This window comes from Chionomys nivalis, chromosome 8 (genome assembly GCF_950005125.1).
Source record: "Chionomys nivalis chromosome 8, mChiNiv1.1, whole genome shotgun sequence".
Lineage (NCBI taxonomy): Eukaryota > Metazoa > Chordata > Mammalia > Rodentia > Cricetidae > Chionomys > Chionomys nivalis.
Window position 1 is genome coordinate 28,637,680 of NC_080093.1, and position 25,956 is coordinate 28,663,635.

General features: G+C 42.9%; 1 protein-coding gene across 1 annotated transcript in view; it reads left to right on the forward strand.

Annotated features, from left to right (window-relative positions):
• Gldc (glycine decarboxylase) overlaps window positions 1-25,956 on the forward strand; it is a 78,486-nt gene that overhangs the window by 21,433 nt on the left and 31,097 nt on the right. The window contains exons 4-15 of the mRNA XM_057779871.1: window positions 5,368-5,532; window positions 8,794-8,871; window positions 9,752-9,899; window positions 10,218-10,414; window positions 11,878-11,974; window positions 14,532-14,637; window positions 17,046-17,185; window positions 17,739-17,819; window positions 21,204-21,301; window positions 21,739-21,823; window positions 21,982-22,023; window positions 23,858-24,000. Of these exons, the coding sequence (XP_057635854.1) occupies window positions 5,368-5,532; window positions 8,794-8,871; window positions 9,752-9,899; window positions 10,218-10,414; window positions 11,878-11,974; window positions 14,532-14,637; window positions 17,046-17,185; window positions 17,739-17,819; window positions 21,204-21,301; window positions 21,739-21,823; window positions 21,982-22,023; window positions 23,858-24,000 (1,380 nt within the window). The remainder of the gene's footprint in view (window positions 1-5,367; window positions 5,533-8,793; window positions 8,872-9,751; window positions 9,900-10,217; window positions 10,415-11,877; window positions 11,975-14,531; window positions 14,638-17,045; window positions 17,186-17,738; window positions 17,820-21,203; window positions 21,302-21,738; window positions 21,824-21,981; window positions 22,024-23,857; window positions 24,001-25,956) is intronic.

Here is a 25,956-nt window from a genome sequence, read left to right on the forward strand (position 1 = left end):
TTAGAAATGCACCTGCCTCTGCCTCCCTAGTGTTGGGAATAAGTGAGGGCCACCATGGCTGGTTTAGTAACATTTTTTAGCCATGAAATGCGGGTTGTTCTTTACTTCCTTTCATAAGTTATTGCTAAGAAGAGCTTTTATGCCTGTTATATTCCCACAGTGATTAAAAAAATAAAACCAAAAACCCGCAAATATTTTAAAAGTTTGAAGTAAAAGAAATGACTTTCAAAGCAGTGGTGGTTATGTTAACTCAACGTTGTATTATAAAAAGGGTTAACAATGGGAAGGTTGGCCATGAAAAAGGAAACTACTAAATCTCACCAGCAGAGGTCATAGAGGGTCATTGCATTCTCACATATGAACACCCTATCCTTTTCTTGTGGGTAGTGGGAAGCCAGCAGAGATACTTGGGTTTTGTTTATTCACTGTGCACGTGTGTGTTTATGGGTATGGATGTGTTATATTGCACGTGGGGAGCTCAGAGGACAGCCATGTTGGTTCTGGGAACCAAATTTTGGTCTTTAGGTTTGATGGTAAGTTACCCTACCCAGTAAGCCATCATGCCAGCCTTGTCATAGATACTTGAACGGGGTCAGCATGTGCACGTTTGCACCTCCAGTATTTGGCAATTTCGTAGTTTAAGCCCTGCCAGTGAGCAAGGCAGTGGAGAAGGGCTGGGCAGGTATGATTCCCATGGGAAGGTCTTCATTTGGACCTGAATTTTATGTGATTCCATTTTAGGCTCTTATGAAAAGGATCTCAAGCAGTCCAGGCTAACCTCACACTCACTGTGTAACAGAGGGTGACCTTAAGATTCCGCCCTCCCTACCTCCCCGCCCCCCCCAACACCGGGAGCTGGAATTAAAGGAGGCACCACCATACCTGGTCCTTTTCTCTTGTTTTTTTTTTTTTTTTTAAACTGATGAGAAATGTAAGGGTCTACTGTTTTATTTGTGTGTGTGAGAGAGAGACAAGTGCATGCATGTATACCACACAGAGACCAAGGACTGAAGGGCATCACATCCTCTGGAATGGCCGTTGTAAGTGGTTATGTCATGGCCTGCTGACTTTAGATTTTTTTTTAAGTCCCCCCAGCACGCACACACACACACACACACACACACACACTCTTTGTCTGTCTGTCTATTTCTATTTCTCTCTCTCTCTTTCTCTTTATGTGTCTATGTGTGTATGTATGTGTTCCTTTTTCTTTTTTCTTTCTCTTGAGACAAGGTTCTTGCTGTCTAGTCAAGGTAGCCTCCAACTTTTAATCCCGCCTCAGCCTCCCAAGAGCTGTGATTACAGTGTGTGCCCTCACACCTAGCTTTTACAGCCCTAGCTGACGTGGAACTGGCTATGGCAGTGGCAGCCATTGCCCACTGTTGTTCAAGAAAAACACCTGTAAGGTAGGACTGTTTTTGAATTAAAAAGAACATTTTAGTAGCTATTGCTTTAGAGATTTGCATGTGTTTGGTTTTTCGAGACAGGGTTTCTCTGTGGCTTTGGAGCCTGTCCTGGAACTAGCTCTGTAGACCAGGCTGGTCTCGAACTCACAGAGATCCGCCTGCCTCTGCCTCCCGAGTGCTGGGATTAAAGGCGTGCGCCACCATCGCCCGGCTGCTCTTGTGTTTGTATTTGTCTGTGTAGGCCTCACGTAGCCTGCTGCTAATCTTGACAATGTGTCCAGCCCCATTACCCCGCACATCTGCTCCAGATAATAACTGTCTTGCCTCTTTCAAAAAAAAAAAATTAGGCTTGGTGTTGATGGTGCACACCTTTAATCCCAGCACTCAGTAAGGCAGAGGCAAGTGGATCTCTGAGTTCAAGGCCAGTCTATGTCTACAGAGTGAGTTCCAGGACAGCTAGGGCTACACAGTGAGGCCTTTCTGAAAACAAACAAACAAACAAAAAAAAAAATCAGAAAGAAAAATTATCCATGGGATAATGTTAACTGAAGAAAAAAAACCAGAACCTCACACAAACTAAAATTCTGCTTCTTATAAGTCTAAATATGATTATTACATGGAGAAGAGAGAGACTACAAAAGACACCTAAATGTTGATTGAGTTGTCTTGAAGTTTGGGGATATTGACATATACTATTGAATAATCCCAATACTCGGGAGGCAGAGGCAGGAGGATTTCTGTGAGTTCAAGACCAGTCTGGTCTACAAGAGCTAGTTCCAGGGCAGGCCCCAAAGCTACAGAGAAACCCCGTCTCAAAAAACCAAAAACAAACAAACAACAAAACAGGAATTGTGCAGAGAAGACTAGCATGGTGTCTGTGCAGTGACACAGATTGGTGACGTGTTTCATATTTTTAAATAACGTGGGCTTTGGGCTTTTTGACTACACCTCTTTTGTTAATGTTCAATAACAAACTCAGCTGTTGTTGTTCTGATAGGGTGGGGAAAAAATCACCCAGAGGAAAATCCCTGTTTATGTTTTGATTCATTGGTTTGCTTTTAGAAACTTACAGGAATGAGATATTTTATACTTTGCCTTTCAGGGTCTTTTGTTCCTGTTATCTGTTTGAGTGAATGCTCTACACTTTAAAATTAATATATTGTGAGCATCATCTCATGTCAGGGATATTGAGAGCATGATTTTCTGTGACAGCAAGCTCTATGCACGCCGTTTAATTTGTCTCGCCGTTCTCTTTTAACAGCCACACAGTTTGCTGCTCGTTTTCTTCTACAGTATTCATTACCATGCCGAATTCTTTTGGAATATTTCTCTCTCCTCATGTGTTCTCTTCCTGAGAATATATTCAGTCTTTCTTATTCATCAGTTGAGGTAGCTGGTATATGCATGTATTTCTCTGTGGGGGTGTGTATGTCTAAATACCTGTCTAAATCTCAAAGGATGGCCCTGAACACAATGGACATGCCCTGTTGGGCAGTCAGTCTAAGCATATGGCAGGAACAGTGTCACATCTGTCTTCCTGGTAGCAAGCTGTGTGCGATGGTCTCGTCTGGTTAGAGATCACCACTGCCCAATGTCTGTGCTCTCGTGTGACCTCAATTCTTTCACATTCCCTTTCAACTGCCTGCCCTTTGTGTTGTGCTGTATGAGTCATTCATTCCAGCTCACCACTCACTGAGAGTTTGTCTTTATAGTTGCAGACCCAGGCTGCTCAAGGAATGAACTGAAGTAACAATGTGTTCTGCTGTAGATGTACACACTCAGTTGCACCAGTGAAAGATCAGAAAATGATTTCAAAGTGCTGATGCAGTACTGTGTGCTGAGATTGTCTTCAAAGATAAACCATGTTAAATAAAGCCAACATAACAGTGCTTTCAAAGCCTGCGTATAATTACCAGAACAGGAGAGAAAAAAAAAGGATATAAAAATCAAAGCCAAAAATAAATCACTTAGAATTTTTGGGTTGGTGTCTTAGTTAATTGTTTATTGCTGTGATAAGACACCATGACCAGGGCAACATATAGAAGAAAGAGTTTATTTGGGGCTTACAGATCAGAGGGAACATGGGAGCAGGCAGGCTGGATTTTAAAAATCAACTTATAATAAAGCACACGTAGATGCCCTGAGGAACTTGCTTTGTCAAGTGCTTGCTGAGGAGCAGGTCCCCGGCACCCGTGGACTAGCTAAGGGCATCTGCAATCCCTTTGCTGAGGAAGAGGAGGAAGCTGGATCCCTGGAGCTCATGAATCCGAGCTGATTTGATGAACTTCAGTTTCAGGGAGAGTTTCTACCTCCAAAGATAAGCTGGAGAGCAACTGAGGAAGACACCCAACATTAACTTCTGCCCTCCACATGCCCATGCAACACATATATGAAATACATGTGTACAATACGATAATTAAAATAGCAATGCAACAAAAAATACTGCAAAGAGCTAGGGGTGGGTGGTACACCTATAATCCTAGAACTCTGCCCTCCACATGCCCATGCAACACATATGAAATACATGTGTACAATACGATAATTAAAATAGCAATGCAACAAAAAATACTGCAAAGAGCTAGGGGTGGGTGGTACACCTATAATCCTAGAACTTGAGAAGGAAGGAGAACCAGGGCCAGTTTAAGGCCAACCTGAAACCGAGTGAATGACAGGTAGCCTGAGCTACACAGCAAGATTATGTGTTTAAAAAATAATAATACGCCTTTAATCCCAGCACTCGGGAGGCAGAGGCAGGCGGATCTCTGTGAGTTCGAGACCAGCCTGGTCTACAGAGCTAGTTCCAGGACAGGCTCCAAAGCCACAGAGAAACCCTGTCTCAAAAAAACAAACAAACAAACAAACAAAAAAATAATAATAATACAACAAGCCGGGCGGTGGTGGCGCACGCCTTTAATCCCAGCACTTGGGAGGCAGAGGCAGGCGGATCTCTGTGAGTTCGAGACCAGCCTGGTCTACAAGAGCTAGTTCCAGGACAGGCTCCAAAACCACAGAGAAACCCTGTCTCGAAAAACCAAAAAAATAAAAAAATAAAAATAAATAAATAAAAAAAATAATAATACAACAAAATGTCTGGGGACTGAAGAGGTGGCCCAGGAGTTAGGAGCACTTGTTGCTCTTGCAGAGGACCCAGATTTGGTTGCCAGCTCCTACATGGCGGTTCACAATTATCTGTAATTTCAGTTCCAAGGGATTTGATAACCTCTTCTGACCTCCATGGACACTAGACACACGTGTAGTACAAATACACACATGCAGGCAGAGCATCCAGACATGTAAAAGTAAGTAAGTAAATCTAAAAAAAAATACAGAGGGAAAATAAGTACTGGTTGTGCCCAAAGGATATTGTTTCTATGACAGCTCTATTCTTCCCCGTAGAAACCTGAAGAAAACATGCCATTCATTGGCTTTTTATTGCTGTGACCAAATCCTCAGCAGAAGTACTTTATTTATGAATGATTTATTTATTTAGTGTGCTGGGGGGTGGGGCTGTGCTCTCTGGGGACAGAGCATACCCAGTCAGTCTCAAGGATTGATCTCAGGTTGTGAGGTTTACTTGAGCTGAGCTCTCATCACAGAGGTCAGTCTGTCATCACGGGCGAGGGAACAGGGCAGCTTGTGTCCTGGCAGTTAGGAGCCCGCCTTCTATTTCAATCCAATAGTCACATCCAGGGTGAGTCTATGCCCACATTCTGACTGGGGCTTCTACCTCAGTTAACCCTTTCTGGAAACTTCCACACAGGCACTCCCAGAAGTGTACTTCATATTGATTCTTCTAAGCAGTTTTAAGTCCAATCATATTGATCACCTCAGAATCTTACTGATAGGTGTGTTACACAATTCTCAAGAAGTTTAGGGATTGAATTTGAAAACAAAGGAATTTCATGAGCTTTTCTGGATAGGAGAGGCACAGTTTGGACATGGTCTTCTGTTTCTCCTTCAGGGTCACCCAATACACTCCATATCAGCCAGAAGTGTCTCAGGGGAGACTGGAGAGTTTACTCAACTTCCAGACCATGGTGTGTGACATCACAGGTTTGGACATGGCCAACGCCTCCCTGCTGGACGAGGCAACCGCGGCTGCAGAGGCGATGCAACTGTGCCACAGGTGAGAGGCTCAGGGACGAGTTCCTCCACGGCAGGGACATCCCCTAGTCCCCAGCAACCTCAGGTGGGGTTTCATAGATGAGTCTAGAGTCCCCCTCCAGAAAAAAATTGGCAACGGTTAAAAAATATATTGTAAATGTGGGGCAACCAAAGATTTAAAATTAAATACCAGTGAAGTCCTGGCAGAATGCGCATCTGACTTTAATGCGGCTTTGGTCCTCAATACACAAACCATGTGTGCTCTTTGAGCTGCATGTGCCTCGTGTCGCACACCAGCAGCCAATGCTGCCGGAAACGTCTCAGCTCTGCTTCAAGATTGCTGTGTGTTCTGAATTACAGCAGTGGGGTTTTTGCTTTTGTTCTTGTTTGTTTGTTTTTTTGTATTTGTTTTTGGTCAGGCCTCAGGCACCCCAGGCTGGACGTGTAGCTGAAGATGACCTTGGACTCCTGATTCCCCTGCCTCCACCAAGTTTAGGGTTATGGGTATGAGTCACCTTGTCCAGCTGAATTATGGTGCTTTTTACTGTACACAGAGAGTCTTCTGCTCTCATAGAAACATGATAATTTCACCTTTCTTAATATGTTTCTGCCGTAATTCCTCAGCATGTGCATGTCAAATGAGCATATCTTTGTGTTACACAAATGCTTGTGTTACACAAATGTTTGATTTCAAAAGTTTCCTGTGTCATTTGATGATGAATTTCAGAAAAAAATTGCTAGATGGATGTTGACTTAGGGTAAAGACAGAATTCCTGAATGGTTCTGGATGTACTTCTGCCATATTGTGTGTGTGTGTATTGTATATATTTGTATCAAGAAGTATCTTAGCATTGATAATCATAAAGTCAAAGTGGCCATTAACTTTAGAAACACTAAATGATCAAACATTCAGCCAAGGTTTAATTATTTTTATTTATTCATTTAATAAATTTTATTTTATGGACATTGGTGTGAGGGTTTCAAATCCCCTGAAACTGGAGTTACAGACAGTTGTGAGCTGCCATGTGGGTTCTGGGAATTGAACCTAGGTCCTCTGGAAGAGCAGACAGTGTTCTTAACCGCTGAGTCCTCTCTCCCCAGCCCCAAGATTTAATTCTTTAAAAATAAGCACAGCTATCTCATTCATATGCAAATTTGCTTTAGCAGCTGGGCCAGCCATCCCAACACAAAAATAATTAAATAGATAAATTTGCTTTTGTTTTTTAACAGTTGACATCTATCTATTTATCTATCATCTAAATATCAGGGTTGTTCCAAAATAAATTTCTTTGTGCTTTATTGTCAGCAAATCTTGATTTGGATGTGTATGTTATATATCTATATGCCTTCTCTCGTGAAAAGATTCATCTGATACAAATGAGTCATGAGTTGAAGAAGTCTAAGAATAGGAAGTCCTGGTCTTAGACTCCTTCTTCCTGTACCCATGGAGAGGCTTATCATTTCTCTCTCTTTCCTGCCCTCTCCCCACATATATATGTTGTGTGCACACATACACTTTTATATAATATATATATATATGAAAGATAATATTATCAGTTAATAAAAATAGTTCCTACCTGCCCTGCATGGCTCACCTTGAGCTGCTTCATGGAGGTGAATTACGCCCCCTCCTTGGGTCTGCATTTAGATTAGCAACCTAGAGAGTTAAGTGCGTATACTTTTCAGCTTTTCACCTAGTCACTGTAAAGTAGGGTTGTCTCCACTCATTGAGTCCCTGCTGACAATTTTCTCCAATTTGTTTTGATTCAAACTGTGGGAAGTATTTAAAAAAAAAAAAATCTTGCCGGGCGGTGGTGGCGCATGCCTTTAATCCCAGCACTTGGGAGGCAGAGGCAGGCGGATCTCTGTGAGTTCGAGACCAGCCTGGTCTACAAGAGCTAGTTCCAGGACAGGCTCCAAAACCACAGAGAAACCCTGTCTCGAAAAACCAAAAAAAAAAAAAAAAATCTTCCCAACTTGATATATTCCTTAAGTTGATATCTGTGCCAAATGTAATTGTATATGCTACAATCCTAGCACTCAGGAGGCTACAGCAGGAGACTTGCTGTAAGTTCAGGGCCAGCATGGGCTGAAATTCTATCTCAAAACAGCCGCAAAACCAAACAAAAAATAGATTATCTATAAATTACAAAACTAATTATCTGTATTTAATGAAAAACATCTATCAAACTGAGTATAATATAATTCAAAGTGAAGCAAAGTAAAACATGCTATTTACTACTTCAAGTCTCCAAAGGAACTGGGAAATTAATAGCGTAGCATTAAGCGTGCCTCTTTCTAGAATTCTTTTTTTTTACTTTTTTTTGTGTGTGTGAGAGAGTGTATGTATGAGTGTGCATGTGTGTGAGTGTATATGTGGGTGTATGTGTGCATGTATGAGTGTGCATATGCGTGCATGTGAGTATGTGTGTGAGTGTATGTGAGCATATATGACTGTGCGTGTGCGTGCATGCGAGTGTGTGAGTGTATATGTGTGTGTCTGCACGCGCGTGCATGCACGTGCCTGTGCATTACTAAGGCTCGGAGACAACCTTTGTAGTCATTTTTCCTTCCACTCTATGGAGGCAGGGTCTGCCTTGTTTCACCCAGCGGAGACTCCGTGCAGAAGCACCCCATGTGACAACATTCCAAGATGTGACCCTTTCGAAGACTTCTGGGATAATCGTCTCAATTTCCTCTTACACCTAATATTTTTTCCCTTTTCTTTTTATCATATAGATTTTTTAAATTGAATTGATTTTTGTGAAGTTATGTTAGAACAGAGTTTAATTTCCATGGGCTGCAATCAGGAGCTCCCAGTCATTAACCACCCAGTTCTACTTACGCCATGCTGGACTTTTCCTCCTGCTTTGCCTCCTTAGGATCTCTGAGTTTAGTGCTGGCAAAGTGGCTCAGTTGGTAGAGAATTTGGCCAGGTTAACCCCCAGCAATACCTGTACTAGGCTTAGTTACACACACCTGGAGTCTCATCTCAACACTGTGGAGGCAGGAGGACCAGAAGTGGCTCAGATGGTAGAGAACTTGGCCAGGATTAACCCCAGCAATTCCTATGCTAGGCTGAGCAACACACACCTGGAATCTCATCTCAGTACTGTGGAGGCAGGAGGACCAGAAGTTTAGTAAGACCAGCCTGGAAAAGACCTAAGACCCTGCCTCAACAAAGACAAAGAAAACAAAAACGAACAAGAAAGCAAACAAAAACTGATATTTGGAGACTCCTTTGGAAATGTTCCCATTTGAATGTGCTTTTTCTTTTCAACAGACACAACAAGAGGAAGAAATTTTTTGTTGATCCTCGTTGCCACCCACAGACAATAGCCGTTGTCCAGACTCGAGCCAAGTAATTGATTTAATTTGTGCTTTGAACCAAGGGTAATATCATCCTCCCTCTACCTCACCTCTCTTTCCCACTGCCAGTCTGATTGGACATGAAGATGCTTTACGTTGAGTTTGCTGAGTTGTCTTTTCCTTCCTCCTTTCTTCCATGGATGTCTCTGCTAAGTACCTTGTCAGTTCTGGGGATACACGCACAGCGAGTTTAGCTGTCTTCGCACTGTAGTAAGTTACCATGCTATTCTGTCATCGTTTGGTAAAACTTAAAACATTCTAATTGGATTGTGGTAGGAGGATTTCAAGTCTGAGGCAAAAATGAGCCATGTAGTATAAACCTTTCGCAACTAGACATCAGGGCTATAGCTCAGTAGGGCACTTGCCTCAAATGGGTGAGGCCCTGGGCTCAATCCCTGGGACCATGGAGGAAAAAGTCAGAGGATCTCACAGTGGGTAAACACACACACACACACACACAGAGCAGAGTGAGGCATGTGTGTGAGTTGGTGGGGAGCACGGTTACCAAGGAAGGGCCAAGTATGAGATGAAGGGGGCGCTGGGAGTGGGACCCTGAGAGAAAGCACAGGAAATGAATACAGTCTCTCTGGAAATAACGTGGTGCTCATTACATTTTCTGGGCTAGCAGGATGGATCAGCTGGCCTAGCAGCCTGCGTTCTATCACCAGAACCCATGGTAGAGAGAGCTCACTCTCAAATGTTGTCCTCTGACCTCTTCACATGTGCCTCGGCATGTGAGAACCAGCACTCACAAACACATCACACACATGTGCACACCTGTACACACACACGTGCATACATGAACTCACAAACACATCACATACACACACTAAAAATAATAATAAAGAAAAAATTTTCCCTTGTATTTACAGATATAGGGGGGTGCTTGTCGAGCTGAAGTTACCACATGAAATGGATTTCAGTGGCAAAGATGTCAGTGGGGTGCTGTTCCAGTACCCAGACACTGAGGGGAAGGTGGAGGACTTCACAGACCTTGTAGAAAGAGCCCATCAGACTGGGGTAGGTATGCCCCTTGTTGAAGCCCAGGAAGGTATGTCCTACTTTCCATGTGCCTGCCTTTTGGTGTATTTTAATTCCTTTACAGTTACCACACTGCATGGTGAAATTCCCTTGCCCTGCCCTTTCGCTAATATCATCCACTAATCCGTGGGGCTCAGCGGCATCCAGTAAATCTTTGTTGCGTGGATGGATGCATGCGCAAATAGAGTTCCCAAAATGCACCCTCCCTGCCAGTGTGTCTGTGGTAGAAACAACTCCTGGGGCTTCACAGCTCAGGAGAAGGTAATAACCTTGCCCGCTTCTCCATTCCCTCTCCAGAGCCTGACCTGCTGTGCCACTGACCTTTTAGCTCTGTGTATTCTGAGGCCACCTGGAGAGTTTGGTGTGGACATTGCCCTGGGCAACTCCCAGAGGTTTGGAGTGCCACTGGGCTATGGGGGACCACATGCAGCCTTTTTTGCTGTCAAAGAAAGCCTGGTGAGGATGATGCCTGGAAGGATGGTGGGGGTGACAAGGTAAAGTGTCACACCTCTCATTGCGATTCTGACCTTCCCTGTTCTTTCTCTTTCCTTTTTAATTAAAGAATTATTTTCATTCTCTCTCTCTCTCTCTCTCTCTCTCTCTCTCTCTCTCTCTCTCTCTCTCTTTCTCTCTCTCTCTGTGTGTGTGTGTGTGTGTGTGTATGTGTATGTGTATGACTATATGCCATGTGTCTGTAGGAGATCAGAAGAGGGCATTGGATCTCCTGAAGCTGGAAATATAGGCAGCTGTGAGTTGCCCAGTGTGGGTGCTAGGAAACAAATCAGGTCCTCTAGAAGGGCAGCAAGTATTCCACAGCTGAGCCACCTCTCCAGCCTCCTCGCCCTCCCCTCTCTGTTCTTTTTCTCTAATTTTGCTCCAATTTTAATTGGCCCCTGTCAAGTAGATTAAAGACAAGTACAACACCAAGATGGGAGTCCATCTTGGGTGTGCACCAGTACTTCTGCACACTGTAATTCAGACAATATGAAAAAGTGTATTGTATCTTTTGTAAGGTATGAGTGTAGCCATGTACAGGGAATCTCGGTTGACGGAGGTCTGGGGAGATCTGCACATGTTAATTGCTTTGTGTCTAACCAGATAGTTCTTATATATCCCATTGTGGAAGGAAGAACTCACTTATGCGAGTTGTCCTTTACACACATACACACACACATGCATGTATGCATGCACACCAAATACAAGTGCAGAAAGGTATTAAAAGCATACACTGAGTGTGATTCAGTTGGTGTCTAAAGGTTCCTGCCATATGACTTTGAATCTTGATGGCTTCTCTTTGATGGTGCTTCCTTCCTAGGTTAAGATTTGTGCTGGGGAAATCTGAGTTTTATCATAGTCCCCAAAACTATCTATCTATCTATCTATCTATCTATCTATCTATCTATCTATCTATCTATATTTTTCTATCTACCTACATATAATTTATCTATATCTATCATCTAATATTTATATCTATCTTTATCCATCTTCATCTATATCTATCTATCATCTATATCGTCTATCTGTCTATGTCCATTTATATATTACATAAAAAGGGAAGTCTTTATGAGCTAAGTAGTGAGACTGTTAGCATTTCTTTTCTGTTTTCTTTAAACCTCTAGTAGAGAAATTCTGTTTTCTCATTTTATCACCCTTTCCCCTCTATCAGCCACAGAGATTGAGTGACATACTCTCTGGTCCCATTTCCCTGTTAGCAGAGTAATTCCTGGCAAATTTTCTTTCACTGCTCCAGGCTTTATTGTACATGCCTCAGTGCCTTGAAGTTCAAATTGCAAACCTATAGATAGTCCTGTTGAGAATGGACATTTGGAAGTGGGGTTTTTATGAGCTTGCACCCACACCAATCTACTGAATCCCCTTCAGCTGGGAAAGCAAGTGCGTCTCGGACATTCCTGAGCTGTGATTACCTGTGCTGAGTACATGTGTTGTCTTGACTCAGGGATGCCACAGGGAAAGAAGTGTATCGCCTTGCTCTTCAGACCAGAGAACAGCACATCCGGAGAGACAAAGCCACCAGCAACATCTGCACTGCACAGGTAAGTGTTGTATCCAACCTGACTGCTGTGTTCATTCTCCAACGGCTGAACCACGTGTACACTAGTGATGGGAGATCTTGTGGCCGGAGAAGCCTGGTCCTGCATCCAACTGCCATCCCGTGTCACATACGTTTCCCGTGCATTCATTTCATCACAATTAACAATACAATAAAACGTACTCTCGGGCTCTTTGGGCCCTGGAGATGGCTCAGGGGTTAAAGGTGCTACCTGTTTCTCTAGAGGATTCAAGTCGGGTTCCCAGAACCCATGTGGTCCAGCTCCAGGGGATCCAAAGCCCTCCTCTGGCTTCTGAGCACACCTGAACACACGTCACATGCATTCACAAAGACATGCACATGCATACAAACAACCTACAAAGAAATGAAAATAAATCTTAATAAAAGATATCATTACTGGGCAGTGATGACACACACCTTTAATCCCAGCACTCAGGAGGCAGAGGCAGGCAGATCTCTGAGTTCGAGGCCAGTCTGGTCTACAAGAGCTAGTTCCAGGACAGGCTCCAAAGCTGCCCTTTAATCCCCGTGTGCTTTGAGTGTATTTATTATGAAGTACTGGGCTCATGGTGTCTGATTTCTTAGCCATGGGGCAGTCCGTATGGGTGGAAATGTGACACCATCTCTTTGAGCTACAGTGGAAGATCTCCAAGAAGGAGGCCAGGAGGGCAGAGGTGACGTGATTAGAGGGGAAGGTCCAGACGGGCATCTTCTGGTAGTCATAGAATATTCTTTTGGGGGTCATGAAAAGATTCTTGAAATTGACAGAAGAACGGTAGTGATTCGTGGGCTTCTGACCTCCTGGAAGTTGCTTCAGGACTTGCGTCAATTTTAGAAACTCAGCAGAGGCCCAGCGTGAGCAGTACACACACACACACACACACACACACACACACACACACACCACCATCACTACTACCACCATCTCCATCACCACTACCACCATCACCACCACCAGGTATGGTGGTACACGCCTTCAGTCCTGGCACTCAGGATGCAGGGGCAGGCAGATCTCTCTGGTCTTCTGGAAGCATACCCAGCGCTCTTAACTGCTGAACCATCTTCCCAGTACCTATATTTTTAAAATCAGATTTTATGTATGTATGCACGTGATTGATCACATGGCGGGTATAGGTGCAAGTGTGCCATGGCACACTTGTGGAGGTCAGAGGATAACTTGCATGAATCAGTTCTCCCCTTACTCCGTAGAATCTGGAAATCAAACTCATGTCGTTAGGCTTGCACGGCAGTTCTTTTACCTACTGAGCCGTCTTACTGGTCCTTTCTCTCCAAAGTTTGAAAATCATGTACCGGGCTGTCTACAACAAACAAAGCTTTGTGGCTGCTTCATCTTCATTTCCTTTAGTTTGTATATAGCTCATGTCATCATTTTTATGTGTATTTTCAGCAGTATGAAAATGGTGTTTATACACACACATACACACACACACACATACGCATATGTATATATATGAAAGAAAATCATATTTGCTCTGGGGATGACCACGGTCTGTCTTCCCCAATTTTTGTCTTTTCATTTGCTGACTGTCTAGTTTTTTATTTGAGTGTTCCTTTTCCTGACCTGTTCTACGATCGCTCACAGCACGCCAGAGTCTTTGCAAGGCTGCCATTGCTCTTGTGCTAAGACGTGGCTGTCCTTTCCTGGGCTTTCCCCTCCACTCTCTCTGTGTATTGTCTATTACTGCTGTATCAACTGTTGTTTTTCTTAGGCCTGCATTTTCCCAGTTAGCATCGTGTGGTCCACCCTGAATTTCTCTCAGATTTGCATCACTGATAGAGCGTGGCTATTTTTTTTTTTAAATCTCTGAAAGTCTGTTAATGCATTATATTTTAAACCTTTCTAGAAACTTGTGGCCTAACCGATATAAAAACTGTCACCATGTTTTGTGCCTCCCCACACTTCTCTTACTTTTCTTTGAAACAGGGGACACCCCCTGTGCTCAGGTGTCGCACTTCGTGTCTGTTTTCATGTGGGTTCTAGGGATCCAAACACAGGCCCTTTTACTTGGTGTGAGTGCTTTACCCCTTGAGCCGTCTCCCCTCCCTGATCCCTTGGTTACTGAAGTTAATTACTCTATAGTTTCAGAAGAATTCTTTTCTTGGAGATTTTGAGTGTTTGAAAATTGCTTGTTGTTTTGATTCTTGAAGAAATGCTTAATTGTGCATAAAACCCCCAAATCTCACATTTTCCTCACTGAGGTCATTATGACTCTACTGTCTCCCAACAGTAGATACTGCCTGGCGGTGCTGACGGTAGTCTGCTTTCCCCTCATGACTGACATGGTCCTGTTGTGCCAGTGAGACCCCTTTATGAGGGTTAGGATGATGACTTCATCACTGTTTTCCCTCAGGCTCTCTAATGGTCCTCGGCTGTCACAGAGAATGCAGGATATTAAGTCATTTGGGCTTGTTTTTCTTTATTTTGGACATCGTACCTCAGTCATTCCTCCCTCCCACTACCCGTCTTCCTACTCATTGTGGAATATTGTTGATTCCGGAAATGCTCTTTCTTGTTTCAGGCCCTCTTAGCCAACATGGCTGCCATGTTTGCCATTTACCATGGTTCCCATGGGCTGAAGCACATCGCTAAAAGGGTTCACAATGCCACACTGATTTTGTCTGAAGGTGAGTCAGTTGTGTTCCCAGGGTAACAAGATTGATACGTGTGACTAAGGGCATGAAGATGGGGGTGTGTCCAACACCGAATACAAACAGGTCAGATAAGAAAGAGGACAATATCTTCAACATCTATGACAGGATGACATACTCTTATTCTTTTCTTTTTCTTAGACAGGGTCTCACTGTGTAGCTCTGGCTGGCCTGCAATTCACCTGTAAACCAAACAGACCTTGAGTCGTGGTCATCCCTCTGTCTCTGCCTCCTGAGTACTCGTGTGTCACCACACTCAGTGTTCATATTTGTAATAGATGAAGTTCTTTATCTTTCTCGCCCCAAATACAAAGACACAATGAACATTATTTTATGAGAAAATGAGCAAAAGTCATTATCTAATTTAGAAATAGATAAGTATACAAATAAATGACCAGTGGTCTCATATAATTTCAACCTGATTATTAATCCAGGAACTATTTTATCTTTTTGTTGGGTTCTTGACAAAATCTCATGTAGGTCAGACAGCCTCAAACTTATGATGTAGCTGAAGATAACCTTTGAACTCATGATCCCCTGCCTGTGCCTTGCATGTGCAGACACGTACCATCCATGCATACTGCTTTATTGTTTTTAATTTTTAGTTTTTGTATGGTTCTAGGGATGAAGTTCAGGACCCTAGGCATGTTTACCACTGAATTAGACTCTCAGCCCTTTTCCCTTTTCATTGGTAAAAATTAAGAAATGTTAATACCCTATTGGTGTAGCTTTTTATGGATGACAATCCAACATTGTGTATCAAAAATTTATAAGATGTGGGGAAGAAGGTATCACAAACACAAGGCCTTAAATTTGTGGGGAACCTTGAAGTTGGCTCAAGACACCCCCAAGATCAAGTTCTCAGACCAAGTTCTCAGCACAAAGGGGATTATTTGCCCTAGAGGGACAAAGGGCAGGGATAAAAGACCAAGACAGGGGATGAGGAAGAGTGAGAAATGGGAAGGGAAAAAGGGAAAGGGGGCAGGAGTTTTCCCAGAGGACAAAGGACTGCCTCTCAATAGAGAGGAGACAGACATGGCACATAGGAAATTGGCAGCTTATAAAGGTAAAAGGGGGAACATCCCATTAAGATGAAGTGCTTAATTTTAATTGGACATGTTAATTAGGTAAGCCAAAGAGGACTTCTGATTGCTGGATTTTAATACTTTGATAACTGGACCTTGATAGTCAGCCTCAGGAGGAAGAATTGGCTAAATAAGGGAATAGACCTCGGGGAGTAGCCTTAGGAATGCAATATGATAGTTTTTAGCAAGGAGTAGGGGATGAGGAGAAGGGCAAGGCCTGCCAGAGCCACATGCTCGAGTGGGCTAGTGTCCCTTCAGAGTTCAGATCCTCAGACCCCTCTTTAAAAGCTGGGGTGTGGCCAGATTGTGCCATAATCCTCCACAGCGGAGAAATATTGACTAATGATCCCTGGTATTTATTAGCCCACTACTTTAACTGAAGTGATGCGCTTCAGATTGAGTTCGACCCTGTGTCAAAAACAACAACAACCAAAAAAAGGGTAGAAAGGGACTGAAGAAGACAGTGTTGACCTCTGGCCTCCACGTGCACACATTGCACACACACACACACACACACACAGAAGTGCATTTGACTAACAACTTTTAACTGTCAAAACAACAGCCAAAAACCAACTTAAAAATTGTGACTACAATTTGATCCAGCTACACTATTATTAGAAATTTATCTAAAGGAAGTAATCAGATATGGGTGAAAAGATTGTCCCTTGAAACCTTGTTTACAATAAATTGTCCAGTCGCCGGGCGGTGGTGGCGCACGCCTTTAATCCCAGCACTTGGGAGGCAGAGGCAGGCGGATCTCTGTGAGTTCGAGACCAGCCTGGTCTACAAGAGCTAGTTCCAGGACAGGCTCCAAAACCACAGAGAAACCCTGTCTCAAAAAACCAAAAAAAAAAAAAAAATAAAAAATAAATTGTCCAGTCTTGGAAACAGATTAAATGCTCGGAACACATAATTACATAATGGTACATCCATACATTTCACTACTTACTAGATAGTTATTGACTAATTATATGGGGAACTGTTCTATAGACAAGCAAACACACACTCTCTCTGTTTCTCTCTCTCTCACACACACACATTACAGCCATTTCTAATATATACATCAAAACTTATTTCTAGCTGATTGGCTGGTAGTTTTTCTTCCCTTGTTTGATATGTGTTTTATGACTTTTTTTAATAACACATTAATAAATTCATTTAATACCCTTTTAAAACAGCCACCAATATCCTGGCCAGGAGAGGAACAACCTACAGTAGGGGTCACCTCCTGATGTCTGGGATTTAGTGGCTGTGGCTCAGAGCCCTGTTAGAGATGAGTGTGTTCCCTGTCTTGTCTAGGTCTCAAACGAGCCGGTCATCAACTCCAGCACGACCTGTTCTTTGACACCTTGAAGGTTCAGTGTGGCTGTTCAGTGAAGGAGGTATTGGGCAGAGCAGCTCAGAGGCAGATCAACTTTCGACTCTTTGAAGATGGCACAGTAAGTAACACACCATTTTTAACCAGTTCTTTGTGCTTTCGTGGATTCTCTCGTGAAATGCCTTCTATTTTGTTTAACAAACATTGGGATTTGGAGTCTATTTTTTTGTAATGTTTTAAATTTCCAACTTGTTGTACTGTGACTTTTTCAAAGAATAAATTGTCCTCAGCTTTTCTCAAGAATGGTTTTGTGTTTGGGACTGTTCATAAATAAGGCTCTAAGTTAGATAACAAAATGAATAAAAGGATGAAAAACTTCCCACGCTAGTTCCTATGGGAGCATCCTAAAGTCATCAGACTGTTAGTTCTACAGGTGGCTTGTCAAGTTGGAGACTGATTTAGTCACTTTCCCTTAAAGATCAGCATGGTCCTAACAGTACCTGGTGTTCTAGAGTGCCCGAGGAGTTTGACCAGGACTCCCCCCACCCCCCCACCCCCGCTTTGCTTGGTATCTCGTAGAGTCCTGCCCCGTCGTCATCGTCCATCCCCCCACCCCCACCCCAGTGGTCTGGAGATGGGAGCGGATGATTTCCTTTTGCTTTTTGTTTCTGTAGCTCGGCATCTCTCTGGATGAAACGGTCACCGAGAAGGATCTGGATGATTTACTGTGGATCTTTGGCTGTGAGTCATCCGCAGTAAGTAAAGACGTGGTGTCAAGAAGGGCTCAACTCTGCCTTCTGTGGGCCTGAATCGGAGTGAGAACAGGCTCAAGGGTGGCAGTGGCCAGTCTGCTGTTCAGATTATGGTTTGCCTGTCCCCTTTTTCCTGTGACTGCTGATAGCTAAAAGTCACCGTTAGCAGACTTTAGGCAGGCCAGTGCATCCAGGCTACGTGGATTATTAGTGATGCGGCACCCTGACTTCAGTACAAAGATTTGTGACATTGTATTCTGAGAAATTTACTGTACTAACTCATTTAAAGAGTAATTTTCTTTTTTTAAAATATTTATTTATTTATTATGTATACAATATTCTGTCTGTGTGTATGTGTGCAGGCCAGAAGAGGGCACCAGACCTCATTACAGATGGTTGTGAGCCACCATGTGGTTACCGGGAATTGAACTCAGGACCTTTGGAAGAGCAGGCAATGCTCTTAACCACTGAGCCATCTCTCCAGCCCCTAAAGAGTAATTTTCAAGGATGTAATATATGCCAGGTTATTGGCTATGCCGTGAGATTATTATGATGACAAATTGGACATGGTCTCCGCCTCTACTAAGTGTATAGACCAGTGAGGAGCCAGACATATAAACCCAGCCTGGTCCATGAGGAAACTGAGCAGAATGGATCAGTTTCTCACCGGAGCTTAGATAAGTTTCCTACACTAAGATCTGAAAGAGGAGGGTGGGTGCAGACGTCCTCTCTCTCCTGGGGAAGAAGTCATAAAAAGTAGAAGGTCATAAAAAGGAGAGACAGTCCTGCAGCACCAAGTCACTTCTGCATGGCTGAGTGGGTTCCACAGCGTGAACTATCAGGGGTGAGCAAGGTGCGGGGTTACCCTCCCATAGGCTTGAAGAGAGAGAAGTCAATGGCTCCCTAGACCTCTGGCGAGATCTACCCAGAGCACTCTATGCTTTCTCCATGACTTGTTGCATGGCTGTGACTTTAGTGAATATCTGTTGAGTGAACCAATGAAAGGAAGCTTTTATTACAGAAGCTTGAAATTCCTCCCACAGTGCATTTAGTCAGCCCCAGATACAGAGCATAAACTACCAATAAGCTTCACAATGCTCCCCCAATGTTGAATTTTATCAATTGAATAGGACCAAGTAAATGCCTTCCCCTGGAGAGCCCTGGACTGATTTTCCTTAAGGTCGTTGATCTGTATGCATTTGAGAGACATTTCTGGAGTTGTTAATACAAGACTCGAGATGATTGTATGTTTCCATTTGTTTTCTGTTGCTCTGATAGTGTTCTCTGACCAAACACAACGTAGGGGCAGGCAGGCGTGGTACATCATGCAGAGGAGTCAGGGCAGGAACACGGGTGGAAAGCATGAAGGAAGGCTGCTTACTGGCTCACTTTCTCACACAATCCAGGCCCTCTTGCCCAGTGTGGCAAACTCCCTCTACTCTCCCATCAGTCCTTAATCAAGAAAGTGCTCCACAGGCTTGCTAATCTGATGGAACCAATTCTTCAGTTGAGAGTCCCTTTTCCAAGTGACTTTAGTTTGGGTCAAGTTAACAAAAACAAACCGACACCTATCCCATTAACAAAAAGAGGAACAGGCCACACATTTAATTAGATGTTGTAGATATAAAATTCTTTGATTTGCTTACATTTTCTCCCGTTATTTGAGCAGCTTCTTGGCTCTATGGATAATATTACTGATGAAAATATATTTTTTATTTTTGCTTATTTCTTTCATTGTGCTAGTGATCGAACTCAGGACCTCACACACACTGGACAAGTAAGGACTTGACTACTGAGCTAGAGCCCTTAATTTACAGCTCTTGATTGCTGTTCTTTTAGTAGAATGTACTAGGTTTTTAACTTGGGCCTTGCTTACGCAAGGCAAGTGATCAGGTCATGAGTAATACCCACAATGCAAGTGTTCTCATTTACTTATTTTAATTTGTTGTCGTTGTTGTTGAGACAAGGTCTAGTGTAACCAACCATTGATCAACTTTATTTTTAGATTTATTTAGTTTTATTTTACATGTATGAGTTCTTTGCCTGTATGAATATATGTGCTCAGAAGAGGGTGTCAGATTCCCTGGAATGAGAGTGACAGAGAATTGTGAGCCACTATGTGGGTGCTGGGAACTGAACCGGGGTACTCTGGGAAAGCAATTAGTGCTCTTAACCACTGAGTCATCTGTCTCTCTTCATAAAGACTGACCTGTTCATCTTCTTGTCTCTACCTCCCTTGCACTAGGATTATGGTGAGTGCCACACGTCCAGTCTGTGCTGTTCTGTGGATGCAATGCAGCTCTCATTCATACTTCAGGAGCATTCTACCAATTTAGCTACGAACTCAGCTCCTCAATTTTTTTTTTAATTTTAATGCAATAGAAGTCTGCAGTGATCTCTGTGACCTTCATGCCAGCAGAGAGAAGAGCTGAGGGCAGCAAGAAGGCACTTTGACTCAACACGACTCAGCTATTGTATTGCCAGTTTGGTTCAAACTTTGGGAGTCTGATCCTAGGTGGTTTATTTTAGGAGCATTAAGGCACAGCACAATTTGGTGAAAATTATTCTGGTGATGATTAACTCAATCCTGAGTATACAACAAAGCACACATAAATCTCCTTGAGGAACACATCAAGCTAAATACAAATCACATGTAACTATATAGAAACTCTTTGTAAAGTCCATAAAGAGTGTTTCTAGAGTTTGGCTGAGAGAAACCAATTTGTTTATGATTGATTGAGAATAACAAATTCACAGTAAGGATCTTGAAGAGAGTACAGGGCTGGAAAAGTCTCCAACTATGAAGATATTGAAGATAGCACACGAAAGTCCATCTGCCCAGCCTTCCTAGCAGAAAGCAGGTTTTACATTCCTTCTCTGAAGGACCAACCCTATGTGCTTAGCATTCCAGCTTCTTCTAGTACATATTTGTGAGCACAAAGACCTAGGTGTCCCTATGTCATGCGAGTTATCATTTTTTTCTTTTGCTACCCATGCTTTTGGTATAGTGCTTAAGAAATCATTGTTAGGGCTAGACATAGTGGCACAATGCATACGTTTAAACCCAGCATTTGGGAGGTAGAGCAGGTGGACCTCTGTGAGTTCAGGGATAGCATATTTACATAGCAAGTTCTAGGCCAGCCAGGACTACACAGTGAGGCCTTGTCTCAAACAAATAATAACAAAGAACAGGAAACTATTGCTAAATCATATTACATACATTCATATATAAAATCCTGTATATCTGTCTCTTTATTTTCTTCTAAGTGTTTAATTAGTTTGATTATTATGTGAATGTCTCGATACATTTGTCTTTTGAATTTTTAATCTAGCCTGGAAGCTTTCAGCCTTACCCCTGTCCTTCAGTTTCCTCGATCTCTCTTGTAGGAATTGGTAGCTGAAAGCATGGGAGAGGAGAGGAGAGGGATCCTGGGGTCTTCATTCAAGAGAACCAGCCCATTTCTCACACATCAGGTGTTCAACAGGTTTGTGTGACTTCCAAAGATTCTGCATTTTGTGTCCTGGCAATGAACCAAAGAGCTTGGGAGAGCTGACCATTACAGGTCCCGAGTTTTTATTGCTGCTCAGCCAGGCTCACTAGTACCAGACATAGCCCATCTCTGATGTGAGTCAAGCTTACCTTGTCTTCTGGCCGATTTCTACTGTCCTGGGATAGGGAGGGGAATTTGCAGATGTCCTTGTTAGGCTGAAGCTCATCTCAGGAACTCTTCTTCCCAGTGTTCCCGCCTTCTTAAAGGTAGCTTCTTTAAGCTCAGGTATGCACTAAGGTCCACCAGAATCTCCGTGCTTCCCTCTGACATGCAGTTAACATGGCTTTGGAGTTAGCACTGCTTTCTTACTGTGGATGAGGATCAGCAGGACTCTAATTCAATGGCTCTGACCTTGTGTTTTGTGTTCACAGCTATCACTCGGAAACCAATCTTGTCCGGTACATGAAGAAACTAGAGAACAAAGACATCTCCCTTGTTCACAGCATGATTCCATTGGTAGCTGCTTGTGGTCTTTCTTCTCACTTCCTCCTGTGCAACGTAGTATCTAATGCAATGCAAGGGGGAAGAAGCAGTACCTGGCGGGAGGTGGGAGGGTTGATAGATGGGCTGTAGAAAATCACTAATGTGATGCGTCTTGGATCTGCTTCTTCAAGGGATCCTGCACAATGAAGCTCAATAGCTCCTCCGAACTCACAGTAAGTAGGTCTCGTCTACTAAGTGGGTACTTAGGGATAAATCATAGTAAGTAGGTCTCGTCTACGAAGTGGGTATTTAGGGGCAAACTCACAGTAAGTAGGTCTCATCTACGAAGTGGGTACTTAGGGGCAAACTCACAGTAAGTAGGTCTCGTCTACGAAGTGGGTACTTAGGGGTAAACTCACAGTAAGTAGGTCTCGTCTACGAAGTGGGTACTTAGGGATAAATCACAGTAAGTAGGTCTCGTCTACGAAGTGGGTACTTAGGGGCAAACTCACAGAAAGTAGGTCTCGTCTACGAAGCGGTACTTAGGGACAGATTTCCAGTTTGTACAGAAGTGGATGAAAAAAAAAAAGCCTACCTGAACTGTGACTGTGTGCTTTAAGATCCTTTACTTTGCCATTCTGCAATTGGCAGAGCCCTGATAGTTCTCACAACTTCATTAGTTATATTTATGGATAAAGCAAGATGTGGTGGTACATGCCCTTAATCCCAGCACTCAGGAGGCAGAGGCAGGCAGATCTCTGAGTTGAGGGCTAACCTGGTCTAAAAATTGAGTTTCAGGACAGAGAAATTCTGCCTCAAAAAACAAAGCAACCAAAAAAAATTATGGATAAAATTTATTCTTATCATCAAAGTTTTACCCCAGGATAGTTTTAAAGCCAGTGATTAAAGCAGTGGCCCCAGATCAGTGTCCCAAGTGTCTGAATCTACAGACATGTCTACCATGCCCAGCAGTATAAAATTATTATCACTGTTAGTATCTTTTATGGGTTTGTTTATTGTGTGTGTGAAAGCCACAGTACACAATGGTTCTTTCCTTCACTGTGTGGGTTCCAGGGATCAAAGTCAGGTCATCAGGCAACTTCATCACTGAGTTGTCTTGCAAACTCTGTAAAATTAATTTTTCTTTTAAATTAAAATAGGTGACTAGTTTCTAAATCTGGGGTTTTAAAAACCTCTCTTTTTTTTCAGTTTGTAGCTAGCCTCAGAGGTAGACTTAAGAATGTTAGCGTGGGCTGGAGGTTGGCTCAGTGCTAGAACACTTGCCAGGTATCCATCGGCTGTGGTTTGCTTCTTAGTTACAACAACAGAAAAAAAATTAAAAGGCTACAGTAAACTTTTGTCAGTTGCGTGCCTGTAATCCCAGCACTTGGAAAGCAAAGGCAAGACCTTGAGTTCAAAAACCAAACACACACACACACACACACACACACACACACACACACACACAAATACCTCTCTCTAGAAATCCACTCACAGTGTCAGAAGGGTGAGATCTGAGGTTTAAGTTTATTTGATTAACATGGGGTTGTGAGTGATGCTCATCTTTATAAGGCCAAGATTGTTCCAGTAGAGTTAGCGTATTTTTTCTTTTTATTTCTTGGATTATTCTGATGTTGAAAAACGTTTTACACAAAGGAACTGATTTCAGATTGTGTTAGGAAGGGCCTTTCCTGTTTTCATTTCTGTCCATGACTGGTTCTGCTCAATAAAAAGACAATAACATGTATGCATGTGGGCACATGTAAGAGTTTGGCTAAACTCACTGCTTCATGGATGTACGTCTGTTCTGGGACCTTTCTGCTCCTGGATAGGTAGAATAGTGTTTCTGTCTGAGCTTTCTTTGTGTCTTCTACGTCGCACTTGTACAGTGTAGATAGTAATAGTTCTTCTTTCATTAGTTTGTGCAGAGAAACCAGATGCACATTCTGAGTGCCTTGGTAGTCCCTGGCTGCTTGATGCCATTCTTGGTGTTGGTCATCATCATCATTAAAATCACTGTTACTTTTACAGTGTACATATGCTTATGTTCCTCTTCTTGCTCTTCAGCCCATCACGTGGAAAGAATTTGCTAACATCCACCCGTTTGTGCCTCTGGACCAAGCCCAGGGATACCAGCAGCTTTTCCAAGAGCTTGAGAAGGACCTGTGTGAGCTCACAGGTTATGACCAAGTCTCCTTCCAACCTAACAGGTAAGGGGCTTTGTTCCCTCTTGTTAGCAACTGTGTCACGCCCACCTCCAAAAGCAAATTACCATTTCTATGTATCCTACTTATCATGTATTACTATGTATCCTGCTAAATTGACTGGGCACTTAGACTCTACTGCAGGGGTATGCCCAGAAGTCCAAGGTGCCCTCATTTACACACCTAGAAATTTGGTGACCATTTGTGGTCTGAACCTAGGTTTTTCCACCATGTGAACCTTTCCCTGCTGCTCCTTGGGCTTCCTTAAGGAGGAGTGCCTCTCCTGAACTCAGGTTCCTAAGTTCAAAGGAGAATGTTCTAGGTGGAACTATGCAAAAAATATAAATGTTTCAAGCCAAGCCTCCCAAGTTACACAGGACGCTCTGAAAGTGAAACATGGTGCTTCAATTTAGATGTTTTTATTTTATATCAGAACTATCCACAGAAGCCATGTGTGAGCAGAATAATCATAAATTTTGACATGAAAACTTTGCCTAATTTAACAAAGTCACCACTGGTCTTTCTACTTCCTTGGGATAGTTAGATGCTAAATGTAAAAAAACTCAAGAAGTTTATCCCTGCTGGGCATGGTGGCACCTGTAGTCATAGCATTCAAGAAGCAGAGGTAGATGGAGCTCTGTGAGTTTAAGACCAACATGGTCTATGTTGTGAATTACAGGCCAATGAAGGCTACATAGTGTTTTTTATCCTGTTTATTTGTTTAATCCCTGTTTTTCCCATTTATTTCCCTAAAGTATAAACCCAGGGGACATTTATAGCCTGGCTGAGAAAAGTCTAACGATATTTAATTACCTTTCCATTTCCCATTGATCTCAGCATGACTTGCTTCAGCTTGTTCCCAGAACTCGTTGCCATTCTTAAAATCACCGTAGAAACGTATGGTTCAGAATTATGATACAATGTTCAAAGGCAAACAGAAATAAGAAGTGTATTTCCTAGGGACACAAAGAGAAAGCCAAGCTGAAATTATTATTATTATTATTTTTTTTTTTTTTTGATTTTTTCGAGACAGGGTTTCTCTGTAGTTTTTTTGGTGCCTGTCCTGGAACTAGCTCTTGTAGACCAGGCTGGCCTCGAACTCACAAAGATCCTCCTGCCTCTGCCTCCCGAGTGCTGGGATTAAAGGCGTGCGCCACCACCGCCCGGCCCAAGCTGAAATTATTGTTAGTGTGTTTGGCTTCTAAAGTCGAGGAAATGTTGTACTGACTACTTTAATGTCAGCTTGACCTAAGGTATAGTCATCAACAGAGGAGGAAGCCTTTGTTGAGAAAATGCCTCCGTAAGATCAGGCTATAGGCAAGCCAGTAGGCATTTTCTTAATTAGTGATTGATGGGGAAGGCTCAGCCCATTATGGGTGGGGCAACCTCTGGGCTTGGTGGTCCTGAGATCTGTAATAACACCGGCTGAGTAAGCCATGAAGAACAAGCCAGTAAGCAGCACCCCTCCATGGCCTCTGCATCAGCTCCTGCCTCCAGATTATTGCCCGATTTGAGTACCTTGTCCTGATTTCTTCAATGATGAACAGTGGCACGGAGGGTGTAAGCCAAGCAAATTCTTTCCTCCCCGATTTGTTTTTGGCTGTGGTGTTTCATCACAGCAATAATAACCCCAGCTAAGACAGTTGCTTTTGAAAAGAGAAAGTGCAAATGGTTTGGGGAGATGGTTCAGGGCATTAAAGCGCCTGTTGAGCAAGCCTGAGGATGTGGTAGCAACCCAGGGCTCCTACCGTGAGATGGGAGGCAGAGCCCTCAGAATCAGTTACTTGTTGTTGTTGTTGTTGTTTTGCTTTGTTTTTTTGTTTTCTTCTGTTTTTTTGTCTGTTGTTTGTTTTTAAATCTAGACAAGGCCTTAAATTCATAGCAATACTCACAACTCAATTTCTCAAATGCTGAGATAGTCCTGAGTCACCAAGCCAGCTTCAGCTTTTTAACTGTTATAGT